The 15,389-nt window shown below is 43.2% G+C and overlaps 1 protein-coding gene across 1 annotated transcript in view; it reads left to right on the forward strand.

The window, feature by feature from the left end:
* The window catches only part of LOC129335809 (uncharacterized), a 48,274-nt gene that overhangs the window by 2,193 nt on the left and 30,692 nt on the right, over nucleotides 1–15,389 (forward strand). The window contains exons 2-9 of the mRNA XM_054988608.1: nucleotides 2,221–2,388; nucleotides 4,243–4,359; nucleotides 6,042–6,119; nucleotides 8,192–8,314; nucleotides 10,397–10,503; nucleotides 11,214–11,304; nucleotides 12,445–12,528; nucleotides 15,078–15,160. Of these exons, the coding sequence (XP_054844583.1) occupies nucleotides 2,221–2,388; nucleotides 4,243–4,359; nucleotides 6,042–6,119; nucleotides 8,192–8,314; nucleotides 10,397–10,503; nucleotides 11,214–11,304; nucleotides 12,445–12,528; nucleotides 15,078–15,160 (851 nt within the window). The remainder of the gene's footprint in view (nucleotides 1–2,220; nucleotides 2,389–4,242; nucleotides 4,360–6,041; nucleotides 6,120–8,191; nucleotides 8,315–10,396; nucleotides 10,504–11,213; nucleotides 11,305–12,444; nucleotides 12,529–15,077; nucleotides 15,161–15,389) is intronic.

The raw sequence follows: 15,389 nt of genomic DNA on the forward strand, positions 1-15,389 counted from the left end.
TATGCACAGCACCTTCCCAGTATAGCTGCCACTGAAATTTCAGCTAATGAAAAAATCTAAAACTGATTTAGGAATTATTTCGCAGTGAAAATCTGTGCAACAGAATGCATGTAGCAGACTTCTGAAGCAGCAGAGTGGCATGAATTCATACTGCGGGTGGAAAGAGCACATTTTAAAATGCAAAATAATAAACAGGCACATTAAAATCAGAATGCTAGCACAGGCAGAGCCAGGGCTTGTCTGAAAGAAGCCTTTCTCCCAGATGCGCTAAGTTTTTTTGCATTTGAAAGTATCTTCATAAGGGCAAGGACCGTGGTTCAGTGGAAGAGCCTCCACTTTGCGTATAGTCCTACATTCAGTCCCCAGCATCTGGTCTGATTCAGTATACGCCGGCTTCATTTTTGTGACTGCTTACGTTGATGCACCAGAAACTTACTGCTGCATTATTCAGATTCAGTAGCACCTTAAAGGCCAACTAGATTTCCAGGGTATGAGCTTTGGAGAGTCAGAACTCCCTTTGTCAGATACAAGGAATAGAAAAAGGAAAGAGTCCTTATAATCCAGGCAGAGGGTGGGAAGGGTATTGTAAATTAGCGTGTCAAGAAGCTAGTTATAAATAATACAGGTTGTAATTAGCTTGATAGAGCAGGGGTGCAAAGTGCAAAAAATTTGCATTTGTAATGCGATAAAAATTCAACCCTGAGGGCTCCATTGCTCCAAATTTGCAAATAAACTCCGTTTCAGCGATCTTGCATTGTAATTTTCCTTTGAAGTTTCTCTGCTTGAGAGCTGCCCCTCTTAGGTCAGCAATAGAATGTCCAGGCAGATTAAAATGTTCTCCCACTGGTTTTTGAACATTGTGGGTTTTGATATCGGATTTATGTCCATTTATTCTTTTGCAAAGGAACTGATCTGTTTCTCCAATGCAGAGAGTTGAAGGGCATTGCTGACACTTGATGGCATGTATAACATTGGAAGATGAACAATGAATGAGCCTGAGATGGTATCGCTGGTACTATTAGGTCCAGTGATTGCGTTGTTGGAGAGGATATGGGGACAGAGCTGGCATCTTGGTTTATTGCAGGCCGTGGTCCCAGAATTCGTGTCAATGTTGGGAAGTACATTGTTGTGAGTGAAGAGTTGCTTTAAGGTTGGGAGCAAAAAAAGATTTGCCTCCCAATGCCTGAGACAGAGCAGCAGGGCTTTTTTTCAGCTGGAACGTGGTGGAACGGAGTTCCAGAACCTCTTGAAAACAGCCACATGGCTGGTGGCCCCGCCCCCTGATCTTCAGACAGAGGGGAGTTTAGATTGCCCTCCGCACCGCTCCAGCGGTGCGGAGGGCAATCTCAACTCCCCTCTGTCTGGAGATCAGGGGGCGGGGCCACCAGCCATGTGACCATTTTCTCTAAGGGCAACCCACTGAGTTCCACCACCTCTTTTCCCAGAAAAAAAGCCCTGGAGAGCAGTATCAGTGTCTAAGATTGTGTATTGCTGCATTGTGGTTTAAAACAAACCCTTGAGAAGCTCCATAATTATAGCCAGTCTCTCTCTTATTTAAAATGTCAATAGGCAGCTTTTTTACATACTCTAAGAAAAATGTTACCCTGACCTGGATAGTCCAAGTGAGCCTGATCTCATCAGATCTCAGAAGCTAAGCAGGGTCAACCTTGGTTAGTAATTGGATGGGAGACCTCCAATGAAGACCTGGGTTGCAGAGGCAGGCAATGGCAAACCACCTCTCTTAGCACGAAAACCCTGCCAGGGGGTGCCACAAGTCACACACACACAAGAAAAATGTCAAAGTATATGTCTGTTTATTTATCCCATTTAGACACGGTTTTTACATTAAATCTAAGTTGCTTGCACGGTTTTTGAGTAGCCACCTAGATCCTTCCCCCCGAGCAGCAGCTGCTCCTTTCAAGTATCTTTACTGTAGAAGCAACTGAAAAGAGCAAGAGTCCAGTAGCACCTGTAAGATTAACAACATTTGTGGTAGGGTATGAGCTTTCATGAGTAACAGCTCACTTCTTTTGTCTCCATAGAAGCAACCACTCCTCCATAAATGTGACATAAATCAAAAATGATCAGCGACTGATTTGTATTAGTATTGAGAGATACTGTGTTGGGTTAGCGGTCGTTCACTGAACTTCTGCATGAATGTAATTGCTGGTCTGTGTGTAAGTGAGCGATTGGAACTCAGAACAATCTTATTGTTCCTAGGCACCGCCTGGAAAAGTGGAAGAAGCCATTAAGCTTGCCATCGATCTTGGGTACCGCCATATTGACTGTGCATACCTGTACAGGAATGAAAATGAAATCGGCAATGCTATTCAGCAGAAAATCAAAGAAGGGGCAGTGAAACGAGAAGACCTCTTCATTGTCAGCAAGGTACACCTCTAGTGGGGAGCAGGTGAGGGGCTGTATATCTGAAGGTGCTCCCAACTTAAGAGGGGGGAGTGAGAACCCTCCTTGGGTAGAAATATCTTGAACAGCAGGGAGAAGGCTAGACTACAACTTTATCATGATAATTTTGCATGTGCTTGGAGCTTTTGATGTGCAAGAACATTGTATCGTGTATCCCCCCACCCCAAGTAAAATGGAATGTTATCTCCACAGTCAGATTGGCTCCAATTCCTGTACCTCGTGTTTCCTTCCTTTGAAACTGAAGATTCTGGCAGCAACGTTTTGTAACAGGATAGTAGGGTGCCCAAAACTTCCATCTTAAGGGCAATAATTAAAAACAGGCAAAAATCAGGTAAACCACACACTTCAATATTCACTCCTGCTTGCCTGTGTGTGAGAAGATGGAGGAGGGGGGACAGTGGTGCAGGCCAGGTAGAAGGCTACTTACCTGGTAAAGACAGGAGACTGCCTCGTGATGCTCTTTGTCCCCTGGCCTTGCTGAATGGAGTAGTGGGGGGAAATGGGGGGGGGACAGCACTTGGACGTCACTTCCTGTTTCAGAACAGGAAGTGATAATCACATGTTCTAGTGATGTCAGAAACCTCTGTGATAAAACCATAGAGAACTTGCAAATTCCTGGGGCATCATGACGTCTCTTTCTGTTTCAACACAGGAAGTGACTTCCAAAAAGTCTTCCCCACCCCCAATGCTCCTGGGGATTGCCAGCTGAAAGCCGAACTAGACGAGATGCCTGACACATGGAGGACATGTGTTGGTTTTCTGTAAGTTTCCTTGGGAAGTGTAGTAAGAAAGAACCTTTGCCAGGGGAAAGAGGGAGAGAATCCCTTTTCTCCCTAGCAGAGGTTCTTTCTCTAGGCGTCTCGTCTAGTCTGCTTGGCTTCTTCTTGCCACCACTGGCACGCTCAGCTCCCTCTCGCTCCTCAGAGCCAAGCTACAAGTGACGCATTACACAGGTCGGACACTTGTCAGCTTCCCTCAAGTTTTGATGGGAAATGTAGGCATCCTGGTTTTACAGCTTGGCTCTCCATTACAGCCGCAAGACCAGGATGCCTACATTTCCCATCAAAACTTGAGGGAAGCTGACAAGTGTCCAACCTGTGTCAGGCGTCACTTGTAGCTTGCCTTTGCTAATATCCTCTTTGCCTCCCGAAGGCTCTGTCAGTTTCACTTCCACTTCTAGGAGGCGGAAAGGAAATAAACAAACCCTCTGAGGAGCGTCTTTGCGGGCTCTGTAGAGAGGGGAAATTGACAGAGCCTTCTGATCTCTTTTAAAACTCAGCTTCACGGCTAACATTGCAAATCCCTTCACATGAGCATCCTCATGTAATTCATCTCTTGTAGTTTAGCTCTTAGTGAGTGAATCTGAATTCCTAGAGAGGCTTCTCCCCATTAAGCACAGATTAGTTCCTGCCTTCCATTCAGTAACACTGATTCATATATACACTTTTCTCAGTGTTCACACACCCTTTCCCCTGCCTTCTGAATATATTGCTTCTTTAAATCTGGAGTGCGGAAGACAGGGGCAGTCTTTGACTGGGATCCGTGGTGGTTCTTAGCAGTCCTGGCTACAGGGATAAGTGGAGAGCAGTTGCCCTCTGCACCTCCTTTGCTGGTTCCTCTTCTAAGCTAGAGACAGGGAGGGTGGGGTGCATTTGTTGGACAGAAGATAAATGGATTTTTCAGAGGAAGGCACAGTGGGAAATGAGTGTTTTGCATTTAGACATACTGGGAAGTGGAGCTTTAGAGCGGTCATAGTGATTGCCTTTTAAAAAATTGGATCAGCCTAGGCAAACCCTTCTCTTTCCTTCACCCCTCCAGCTATGGTGCACATTCCATGAAAAATCCCAGGTGAAGGTAGCATGCCAGAAAACCCTCGCTGCTTTGAAGTTGGATTACCTGGATCTCTACATCATTCACTTTCCCATGGGTTTCAAGGTACTGTGGCCCTGATCTGGGGGCAATTCTGCCTATTCTAGAATTCCCATTTAGAGCCATTTGCAGGAAGTGAAGGCAGATACTTGGGAATATGAGGTGCGCTCCAACCCAATGGTTGCTTTCAGTGGAAAGATAAGCATGTGCTTGACTCTTGCCTTCACACATGAAGCTGCCTTCATACTGAGTTAGACCACTGATCTGTCTGAAGGTCAGTATTGTCTGCTCTGACTGGCAGCAGCTCTCTAGACTCACAGGCAAAGGTCTTTTCACATCACCTACTCCCTCTTCCTTTCACTGGAGATGCTAGGGACTGAACCTTCTGCGTGCAAAGCAGATACTCTGCCACTGAACCGTTACTCAAGTAATCTGATAGGCTAAAATTACTACATTGGTCTGAACTGCAGGCCATAATAAGTTAAGGACCACAGACTTCACCATTATGTTGCCGTATGTACTATCTGTTGCCTTGTGGGCTCCTATGTACTACCTGTGCTTTAAGTATGATCCTGCTGGGTAGCTCTGTGTTGTCTAATGTCAGTCTTCACTCTGTTTCAGCATTTCTTCAACTCTGGATTGGATTTTTGCTAATGCTATGTCTTTGTCAACTTGCATATATTTACAGAAATGTCCTTGATATTGATTGTACTAGTCTCACACTATGTAATCTGCCTTGAGTCTCCGTGAGAAAGGCAGACTATAAATGACATGAATGAATGAATGAATGAATGAATATTCTGCGAGGAGGGTGGGATATAAATATGAAATAATAATAAATACAATAACAACAACAACAACAACAACAATAACAATAAGAAGAATGAATGAATGAATGAATGAATGACTATCTTGATTCTAGCCTTAACTTCTTTCACCTGGAAATTCTTTGGTGATCTAAGTTTATTCCTACCATTAGAAGCTCCTGACTTTCCCTCTCATTGATTCAATTTATTCAGTTTCTGAGAGCCACAGTTCAGTTGGAGAGCATGTGCTTTGCATGTGGAGATCCTGGGTCCAGTCACTGGCATCTCCACTTTGAAAGATCTCGAGGCTGGCAAAAATCTCCCCCTGAGATGTTGGACAGCCTCAGAACAGAACCACAAGTGACAAAAGGCACAGATTGGACACTTGTCAGATTCCCTCAAGTTTTGATGGGAAATGTAGGCATCCTGGTCTCGCAGCTTCGCTCTCTGACTGCTGTCCAATGGACTTTTCAACTGTCACTTGTCCAACATTCCGCCAAGCTGCCTACATTTCCCATCAGAACTTGAGGGAATCTGACAAGTGTCCAATCTGTGCCTTTTGTCACTTGCTCATAGAGCAGAACCACAAGTGACAAAAGGCACAGATTGGACACTTGTCAGCTTCCCTCAAGTTTTGATGGGAAATGCAGGCAGCTTGGCGGAATGCTGGACAAGTGACAGTTGAAAAGTCCATTGGACAGCAGTAAGAGAGCCCAGCTGAAAGACTAGGATGCCTACATTTCCCATCAAAACTTGAGAGAAGCTGACAAGTGTCCAATCTGTGCCTTTTGTCACTTGTAGTTCCGCTCTCAGTCAGCACTAGGCTAGATGGCTAGATTCCCAGTAAGTCAGCTCCATGTGTTCCGTCTGGTGAAATACTTGTAGGGATTTCTTTTTTGCTTCATAACTGTCATTGGTCTCTTTTTTCCCCTCTGCTGATAGGCTGGAGATGACCTGTATCCTCTAGATGAACACGGCAAGGTTATTCCCAGTAACACTGACTTTCGGGACACCTGGGAGGTAGGGGAATTAATATCAGGTTCATTATGTTTACAGGTTTGACAGTGAATCCGTTGAGATTCAAATGCTTTAGATTAGTGTCAAGGAGCAGTTGATGGCATTTAGGATGTGTGAAATAGTACAATGTACCCAATAAGACCCAAGTAGGCAAAACCCTTCCAGTACCCAGCCTAAGTATAAAAAAATTGAAAAGATGCATATGTTACATTTAAAACAGGCTTGCAAAGGGCAAGTTAAATTTTCTATGCTGCTGCGCTGTGGTATGCCTTGCATCGATAACTTTAATGTGCCAGTTAATGCACAGATGGAAGTTTAATTTATCTAAAGCTACAAACTCACAATTGGTTGCTTGTTTGGAATCAGGGTTATTGTTTAAAAGTAGCAAGGATGTCCCCAGACAGAGAACTGGCCCCAAATCTGGAAAGCCCTATCTTTTCACTGAACATTGAGCGCTACTAGAGGCAGCAGAAAAGAATACTTAATTTCAAGCACCACTTCTGGTTAAAGTGACTCACTGAAAATGTCTTGCCAACAACTCTTAAAAACTTGCAAGCCAGCACTGCTTGAGAGGAACTCCAATTGAACTCCTAGGAAAACATATAGAGGATCAGGTTCTATGAACTCCACGTACAATATGCGCGCCAGATGGAGGACACACTAGACTGATGTTATTTTCCATGCTTCTCCCCAAACAGGGCCCACATGCTGAAGCACTGTCTGTATTTGTTAGTGAATAATCAATTAAAAACAGCATATTAGAGCCAAAAGGGTTTTTGTAGCGGATTTATCTTGATACTTAGGAGAGTGTATTCATCATTCATTCTGCACAAATATAAACAGGTCATTAGCAATACTGGATGGTTGCGGAGAACAGATTGCCAGGGGAAATGATAAAAGAGCTCTTTTTACTGTTCCCTGTTGAGGGATTCTCTTGAACACTCCCCCATGTGGCCAAACTGAGATTTATTAAAATCTGGATAGCCCAGGAAAGCCTGATCTCATCAGATCTCAGAAGCTAAGCAGGATCTGCCTGGGTTAATACTTGGACGGGAGACCTCCAAAGATGATCAAGGTCACTATTCAGAGGCAGGCAATGGCAAACCACCTCTGTTAGTTGCTTGCCTTGAAAAGCACAGCAGGGATCGCCATAAGTCAGCTACAACTTGACAGCATTTTATACCACCAACAACTAAGTCAGATTTCACCACACTGGGGTGCATCAAGGTGTAATAAAGTTGCTTAATGGTGAATATCCCACATCAGAAATGAATATGGTAATTGAGTTCTGAAAGAAGCTAGAGAGGGATGTGTTTGGACTTTTCTATTGCTGTGATGGAAACCACCCCTCCATCCTTCGTGGCCTGCTGAGGAGGGCTTCAAAAAAGAAACCAAATTAGCTTGCTGGATCTCTGGCCTCTTCAATCTGACTGCTTAAGGACAGCAGCCAAGTGGGGCACTCCTCATTGGTCCAAGGCTGCTTTCATCACCAAATGCCCCTCACTTAATCCTGCACTCTGATCATACCCTTGATCCTTCTGTAGGCCACGTGACTAAGGGCCAAGCTATAAGTGATGAATGACACAGGTTGGACACTTGTCAGCTTCCCTCAAGTTTTGATGGGAAATGTAGGCATCCTGGTCTTGCAGCTTGGCTCTCCAACTGCTGTCCAATGGACTTTTCAACTGTTACTTGTCCAACATTCCGCCAAGCTGCCTACATTTCCCATCAAAACTTGAGGGAAGCTGACAAGTGTCCAACCTGTGCATTCATCACTTGTAGTTTGGTCCTGAATCACACAAGGATGCTGTGAATCAACTGGCTACCTGGCTGGGCCACGTGAGAGTCCATTCAATCCACCACAGCGCTGCATCACACCTCCCTGTGGCCAAGCAGTAGAATTAGCGGATGTTTCCATCCAGTTTTGTTTCTCTGATTCCTTCCCACCCACCCCCAGCCGACAAGCAAGAAAATCTTCCACCTGAGTTCTTCATTCTTTTTTTGTGTAAGAATAAAGGGAGTGACATGTCTCCAAGAACTGCCCCTTTATGAATTAACTTTCTTTGTAATTTCAGGGAATGGAAGACCTGGTGGATGCAGGCCTGGCGAAAGCAGTTGGGATCTCTAACTTTAACTGCGAGCAGATAGAAAGACTCTTGAACAAGCCTGGGTTAAGGTACATACCTGCAAATAACCAGGTGAGATATTAACTTCATTGGTTCCCTAACTTCATCGGATAACTATGGCTTTCCAACAAGGTCTAATTTGTAATGCGTGGGAATTGGAAAGGGGTGTTGAGGAGTTAGGGCTTCGGTACTAACACTTTCGAATGAGAAAATCAAGAAAATGAAACTGAGGGCTTATCTGTTTTATATATTATTATATGTATGTATATAATAATATATAGATGTATATATGTATATATATATATATAATAATATTCAGATAATATACAGATGTAAGGTAAAAGGTAAAGGTAGTTCCCTGTGCAAGCACCGAGTCATTACTGACCCATGGGGGGACATCGCATCATGATGTCGCATACAGATATATATATGATATATTCAGGGCTTTTTTTCTGGGAAAAGAGGTGGTGGAACTCAAGACCACACAATGATGTCACTTTGGGTCAGCTGGAACAAGGGGGGAGTTTTTAAAAGTTTGAATTGCCCTCGGCGAAAATGGTCACATGGCCGGTGGCCCCACCCCCAATCTCCAGAGAGAGGAGAGTTTAGATTGCCCTCCGCGCTGCTTGGCGGCGTGGAGGGCAATCTAAACTCCCCTCTGTCTGGAGATCAGGGGGCGGGGCCACCGGCCATGTGACCATTTTTAAGAGGTGCTGGAACTCCGTTCCACTGTGTTCCCGCTGAAAAAAAGCCATGGATATATTATTTCATATAAACATCTTATTATATCAATTAAACCATTCATACCAGTTAAAACGGTATAACTTTGGCTCTTCCAAAGTATCATGGAAGCATCTGTAGGTTGATACGGATGCTGCAATTTTGTTTAAGATCTATCACGGAACTACAGGCTTAGATCCTAAACAATGCACATGGTTGGACTAGAGGAAGGCGACTGCCCTCCCTTCCCCCTTCCACTGCAGCCATATTTTGGCCCCCTCCCCACATTGTATTCCTGTTGGTCAATACACCTGAAGTTTCAGTGGGGGGGGATGAGCAAAAATCTGCCTCCCATCCTCCGCAGCTGGAAAAGCTGAGGATCCAGGCCACTGTTAACAGTACTGCCTGAGGAGAAGGCATAACTGTTAAACCACTTTCAATCTCTGTTAGAGAGCTGGTGTGGTGTAGTGGTTAGAATGTCAGACTAGGATTTGGGCAACCCAGGTTTGATTCCCTGCTCTGCCACAGAAGCTCACTGGGTGACCTTAGGCTTGTCACACACTTTTCAGCGAACCTACCTCACAGAGTTGTTGTGAGGAAAAAATGGAGGAGAATTATGTAAGCCACTCTGGGTCCCCACTGAGGAGAAAGGTAGGGTATAAATGAAGTTAAAAAATTAAATGTTCGGTGTAGATATGGCCTTCTTTATCTCTCCCTTAAGGCCAGTCACCTTCTAAATGAGGTATTTTTATTGTGGGTGATATTGTGTCTGGTATGATGGCTGTCTGACGTCTTAGGTAGGTAGCCCTGTTGGTCTGCTGTAGAAGAAGGGAGCTTTGACTCTTGAAATCTTATACTCTGGAAATCTCGTTGGTCTCTAAGGTACTACTGTATTCAAAGCCTGATGTCTCAAGAGTCAGGTTTACTCCCCTGAATTCCACCAGGCAGTAGACCTGGTGTCCCAGGAGCCAGATCTACTCCATCTTGTTTCCCACTTGGCATCTTTTTATATTTGTATCTATCAAAAAAACAGTTTCAGTTCTCCACTGGTTGCTGCTATCAAAAAGCAGTTTCGGTTCTCCACTAATTGCTGTCACTTTTGTAAGTTAGTTTGTATCTTTTAGGCACATTGTACAATTTTTCTCCCAGGATTTGTACAGTAGTTATATGGGCAATGCACATGTCACTTAAAGGGCTCGTTTACTGACTGTTGGAAATTGCATATGTTTTTACAGGGAAAATGCAGTGTGAAGAAAAAGAAAATGGTGCAAAAATTAAGACTCATGGGTTCAGTTTGGTAAAAGAAACAAAACTGAAGTTCTGCGGTTGCCAAGGATGAAAAATTAGAAACTGCCTCAGTAGCTCAAGACTGTTCCTTCTGATCTTCTGAGTAATATACTGCAAGATAAATATATTGTTCTTTTATGTTTGTAGATTGAATGTCACCCGTACCTTACCCAGGAAACTCTGATTAGTTTCTGCCTTTCCAAAGGGATCACCGTGTGTGCTCACAGCCCCTTCGGCTCACCAGGAAACCCCCTGTAAGAGCGCTTTCCCTCTTTTCTACTTTCCAAGTCCTTCGCCCCATTCCAGAGAAAGTCATGCCCCAAAGTATACAATATTTGGGTTGGACTGGGTCCATTTGTGAGATCTGAAATGAGGAGCCTGGCTGTAATGGGAGAAGTGTGTTCCACCAGTTTCACATTAGCAGAATGGATTTATAGGATCCAACCCCAAGTCCTTTTAAAATCGATTAGCAAACAAGTCATGGCTAACCTAAGTTCAACTGATTAGCAAGGTTTGGACAGGCCTTAAGGGCTAGTTCTCATTGAGGACATGAAAAACCTGTATCAAGCTAATTTTTTTAAAAAATCTCTGTATATAGAAAACTTATGTATCAAGGAGAAGGCTGGGCTAAAACCTTCAAGTTTCTGTGTGGAGGGAATTTTTTTTTTTGTATGGTGGGGCATGCAATCATATTAGTCCCCGCCTGTATTGGTACAGCCCACACATGGGTTTACAACCTCAAGCTAAGCCTAACTTTGTGCCTAGATGTGCCTACATAAAGGCTGTTTATATTCACCCGCCTACTGACTAGTTGGGACAACCGCTGGGAATGTGGTAGCCACTCAATGTCCAAAGTCTCACCCACAATTCTGTTTCTCCCAAACCACCACAGAAGGCATCTCCAGTGTGCACCAAACCGCTTGATGCCTAAAGGCTGCTGATTAACATTTTTTTCTGCTCACAGGAGTACCCTTGGGAAAACAGGCTATACTTCTCTTCTTAATGACCCTACAGTGAAGAAAATTGCAGACAAGCACAACAAAACACCTGCCCAGGTAACTGAAATATGTCTGAAAACCTCATGTGGAACAAAGATGTCTGCTTACAGCCTCCTACGTAAGGCACAAAGAAATGCAGAAATAGGCTGCTGTCCCTCCACCCACTTTCTCTCTCTTAGGGGCCAAACCTCACATGACCCTGGGGATCTGGGTTTGGGTCTCCAGTTGTGTAACTGTGCTGCACAAAGCACTGACAGGGAGGGCAACATAGATCAGGGAAGGGGGTAGTTAGCTACGTCTCCCATGCCATTTTCCTTATCAGAAATGGTGGGGTGGGAAACAGGCACAAAATGGGTATCTGTTCTTTTTGCTCTTGGAGGCTCATTGCAGAACAGCCCCACTGACCCTATTTTGGCCCTCTGTGGCATCTAGGAACTCAGTGGTCATCCCGAGTTTCTACCTGGTAACATGCCGCTCTCTCGAGTCCACTGAACTCTCGAAGGGGGTTTCTTGTACTTCTCCTTCAGTACACTGCTACTAGCGAGTCAGTTTCAGAAATTCCTGCCAAGAGGGCCAGCACTGCAAGCTTCCATTCTGTGCTGCTGGTTAAAGGCTCTACCCAGTGCCCACATTTCCCCCTACCCAATGACTGGTTACTGCAAGAAGGCTTGTGCACTCCTGGCGAAATAATGATCTAGCAACCAAATCACCTTCTTTCCCCTGGCACCTGTTTTAGATAGTGTGTTTGAATGGTGAAGGTCTATGTGATATGAAAAACAGCTACCTGCCCATGTGGTTTGGCCATTTAAATGTTACCCCACCTGTGAGGGAGCCACCACAGGAAACTGGATCATACTCAGAGCCAAACTACAAGTGACGCCTGAAACAGGTCGGACACTTGTCAGCTTCCCTCAAGTTTTGATGGGAAATGTAGGCAGCTTGGTGGAATGTTGGACAAGTGACAGTTGAAAAGTCCATTGGACAGCAGTCGGAGAGCCAAGCTGCAAGTCCAGGATGCCTACATTTCCCATCAAAACTTGAGGGAAGCTGACAAGTGTCCAACCTGTGTCAGGCGTCACTTGTAGCTTGGCTCATAGATAGGGTAAGACCCCTCTGCCCATGTTAGTTCTTTATCCGCAGAAAGTAACTTGACCAATTTGTTTGAGAAAGATTCACTGTTGATATGTGGCTATGCAGGTCCTGCTTCGATTCCACATCGAGAGAAACGTGCCTGTGATTCCAAAGACGGATAAACCACACCACCTCAAGGAGAACCTTCAGGTGAGCAACAATATTTGACTTGGTAAATTTTTGGAGAAGAGCTTACAGTAGACACAAGTAAGAGGGGGAAGATGGTTTCTACATACCCATAAGTCCATACCCCTCTTACCGGATGTCGTTTGGGAGTCAGGTCAAATGATGATTTGGGGATCAAATAAAAACAAGTTATGTGACACCTTAAAAACGAAGACTTGGATCCTATACTTTGGTCTGCACACACTTCTCCCTGGGCACTGTAGAGGCTGTCCACCCCTGCGGAACTTGCTTTATTGGATTCAAGCTTAAGAGGTTTGTTATAACATACAAGAGCTTTCGTGGGCTAGATTTCATGGAGAAACCTGAATTTCAAGGAGAACCAAATACTGAATTTGGTAACAGGAAGCTGGAACAAGAGGTTCTAGACTCTGTAAAGTTCCGTGTTTCTGTTTACATTTTAAAAAATCAGATCATTCTAGAAAATTTAAACGTTTATTTAAAAATGATATAAATCATCTAGACGGCTCAATCCAAAGCATCTGTACTCCAATGGAGTCTCTTCTGTCATCTCTTAATGTTTCTGTTACAGTGAATGTTTGAAATTTCGTGAATATTGACAGTTCCAGACAAATTTTTTGAATGTTCAAAAACTCTAATAAACTCCTGAATGCTGACAGTCACCTGACTGCAATTAACACCATTTGCTTGTGTCAGGGCTTGACAAATCCCAAATGCCAGATCACCATGGTACCAAGTATTTTCAACAGTGATTTTATTGTACTCTCAGAGGAAGTACAAAGCTTATATATCAGTTTGCATCAGAATATATTTTGATGTGTGACAAAAAATGTGCATGAAATTCTTGTAATTGTTCCTTATTTATGAACTGAAATTTATGCCACTCACTGGTGGTGGATGAATTCATTTCTTAACTGGCTCCAATATTCAAAAAAGCCATAATGAAATTACTCTATATACAATGATACTTTTATCATAGTATTATAAAATTATGAGAAACAGTGAAAAGAGGTTTGGATTAGGCTTTGTGGTGGCAATATTTTTTTTAAAAAAGTTGTCATTTAAAATACAGAATTGTGAAGGTTGAAAAATAAATCTGGCTGCTAAATGTTTGGTCTGGCTCCTGTAACAGTTAATAAAGCCATTTATGAGAGAACATTATTTCAAGGGAGCCACATGGAAACTAGAAGTTTCTTTGGCTGCTTCTTTGGCTTATTCACGGTGCTATGGTTGTTCTCTCGAATGTTGACACTTTTAACAGATCCCAGCCTTCTGACTGAGGAAATCAGAAGTTTATTTAGAATCAGGATGAAAGTCTCATATCCCCCTGTCCCAAATCACTGTTTTAATTTTAAAAATTATTTAAAATTGACATAAATAGTCTTCATATGGTCAAGTAAGCAAGGAAAACAAGAGTACAGAAAACACTAATATAGGTCAATAAGCATACATATTATTTCCTTTTCTATCTAAATAGAATTTAAAATGAATTGAAATTTCAAAGATTCCTATCAGAGTCCTTGTAGAAAAGATAAGATAGTCTTACACAGGGCTTTTCTTCAGTGGGAACGCAGTGTAACGGTGTTCCGGCACCTCTTAAAAATGGTCACATGGCCGGTGGCCCCATCTCCCTGATCTCCAGACAGAGGGGAGTTTAGATTGCCCTCCGTGCCACAATTTAAACTTTAAAAAACTCCCCCCTTGTTCCAGCTGATCCAAAGTGACATCATTGGGCGGTCTTGAGTTCCACCACGGAGTTCCACCACCTCTTTTCCCAGAAAAAAAGCCCTGGTCTTACAGAATTCCAAATATGAGAAATTTAGGGGTTTTATGATTGGCTGTCTTTCATAGACACAAGTATGTGGGCCAACACATGACTTTATTAAACCATCTAATATTGTACTTTCTAAAGGCACAATGTGATGTTCCTCTGAACATACAATGACATTTTTCCAAATGCATGCATGTAGCGAAGGGTGTTCCGTCCTTCTTGAGATTTTTTTGGGCATAAATCAACTATTAATTCAAAGTAACATTAAACAACAGTCTCTAACAAGAAACAGCAAATCTAATTCTAACTAGTCTGTGAGTAGTTTGCCCAAAGCCAAGAAAAATGCCTGCTTGCTATTTCACAAAAGGAAAGTAAAGAGCAAATTCTCAGACCTACTTAACACTAAATGTTCTAAGCAACATACATGATTAACCTCAAAGTCCATGACACTCCTGGATCCAAAGAAAAGTTGTCAAAGCCTGGCTTGTCTATGTTCAAAAAGTGTGAGTGGCAGGAAGAATGTATCTATTTGTGTGTGCCTGCACACACAAATTCATCTGGGATTCCCAGCTAACAGCATTTTGATTTGACTGTTGACATTTTACAGGACTTATTGTTATGTGTACACCTCATTAGAACTAAGGGCATAGTCCAGGCCTAATTCAGTATGGGCATTGGTCTTCCATTAAAATTGAATTTTAAAAGTGCCCATCTTTGCCTGGATCCTGCACTGCAGTCACATATATTAAACAGATTATAATTTTGGTTTCTCTGTTTTTTTCAGGTGTTTGACTTCAAACTGAGTGATGAAGACATGAAAACACTCTTATCTTTGAACAAGCAGTTGAGAGTCTATTCAATGCCTGCGTAAGTCAGTCTCCTTTTTATCTAGAAGGTCCCAGGTTCAATCCCCAGCATCTCCAGTTAAATGGTCAAGTTGCAGGTGATATAAAAACCTCTGCCTGAGACCCCGGAGAGCTGCTCGCAGTCAGAGTAGACAGTGCTGACCTTGATGGTCCAATGGTCTGAACTCTGTGCAAGGCAACATAGTACAATATCTTAAAGCACATGAGCAGTTCATAGAACTGCTTTCTAG

This window comes from Eublepharis macularius, chromosome 9 (assembly GCF_028583425.1).
Source record: "Eublepharis macularius isolate TG4126 chromosome 9, MPM_Emac_v1.0, whole genome shotgun sequence".
Lineage (NCBI taxonomy): Eukaryota > Metazoa > Chordata > Lepidosauria > Squamata > Eublepharidae > Eublepharis > Eublepharis macularius.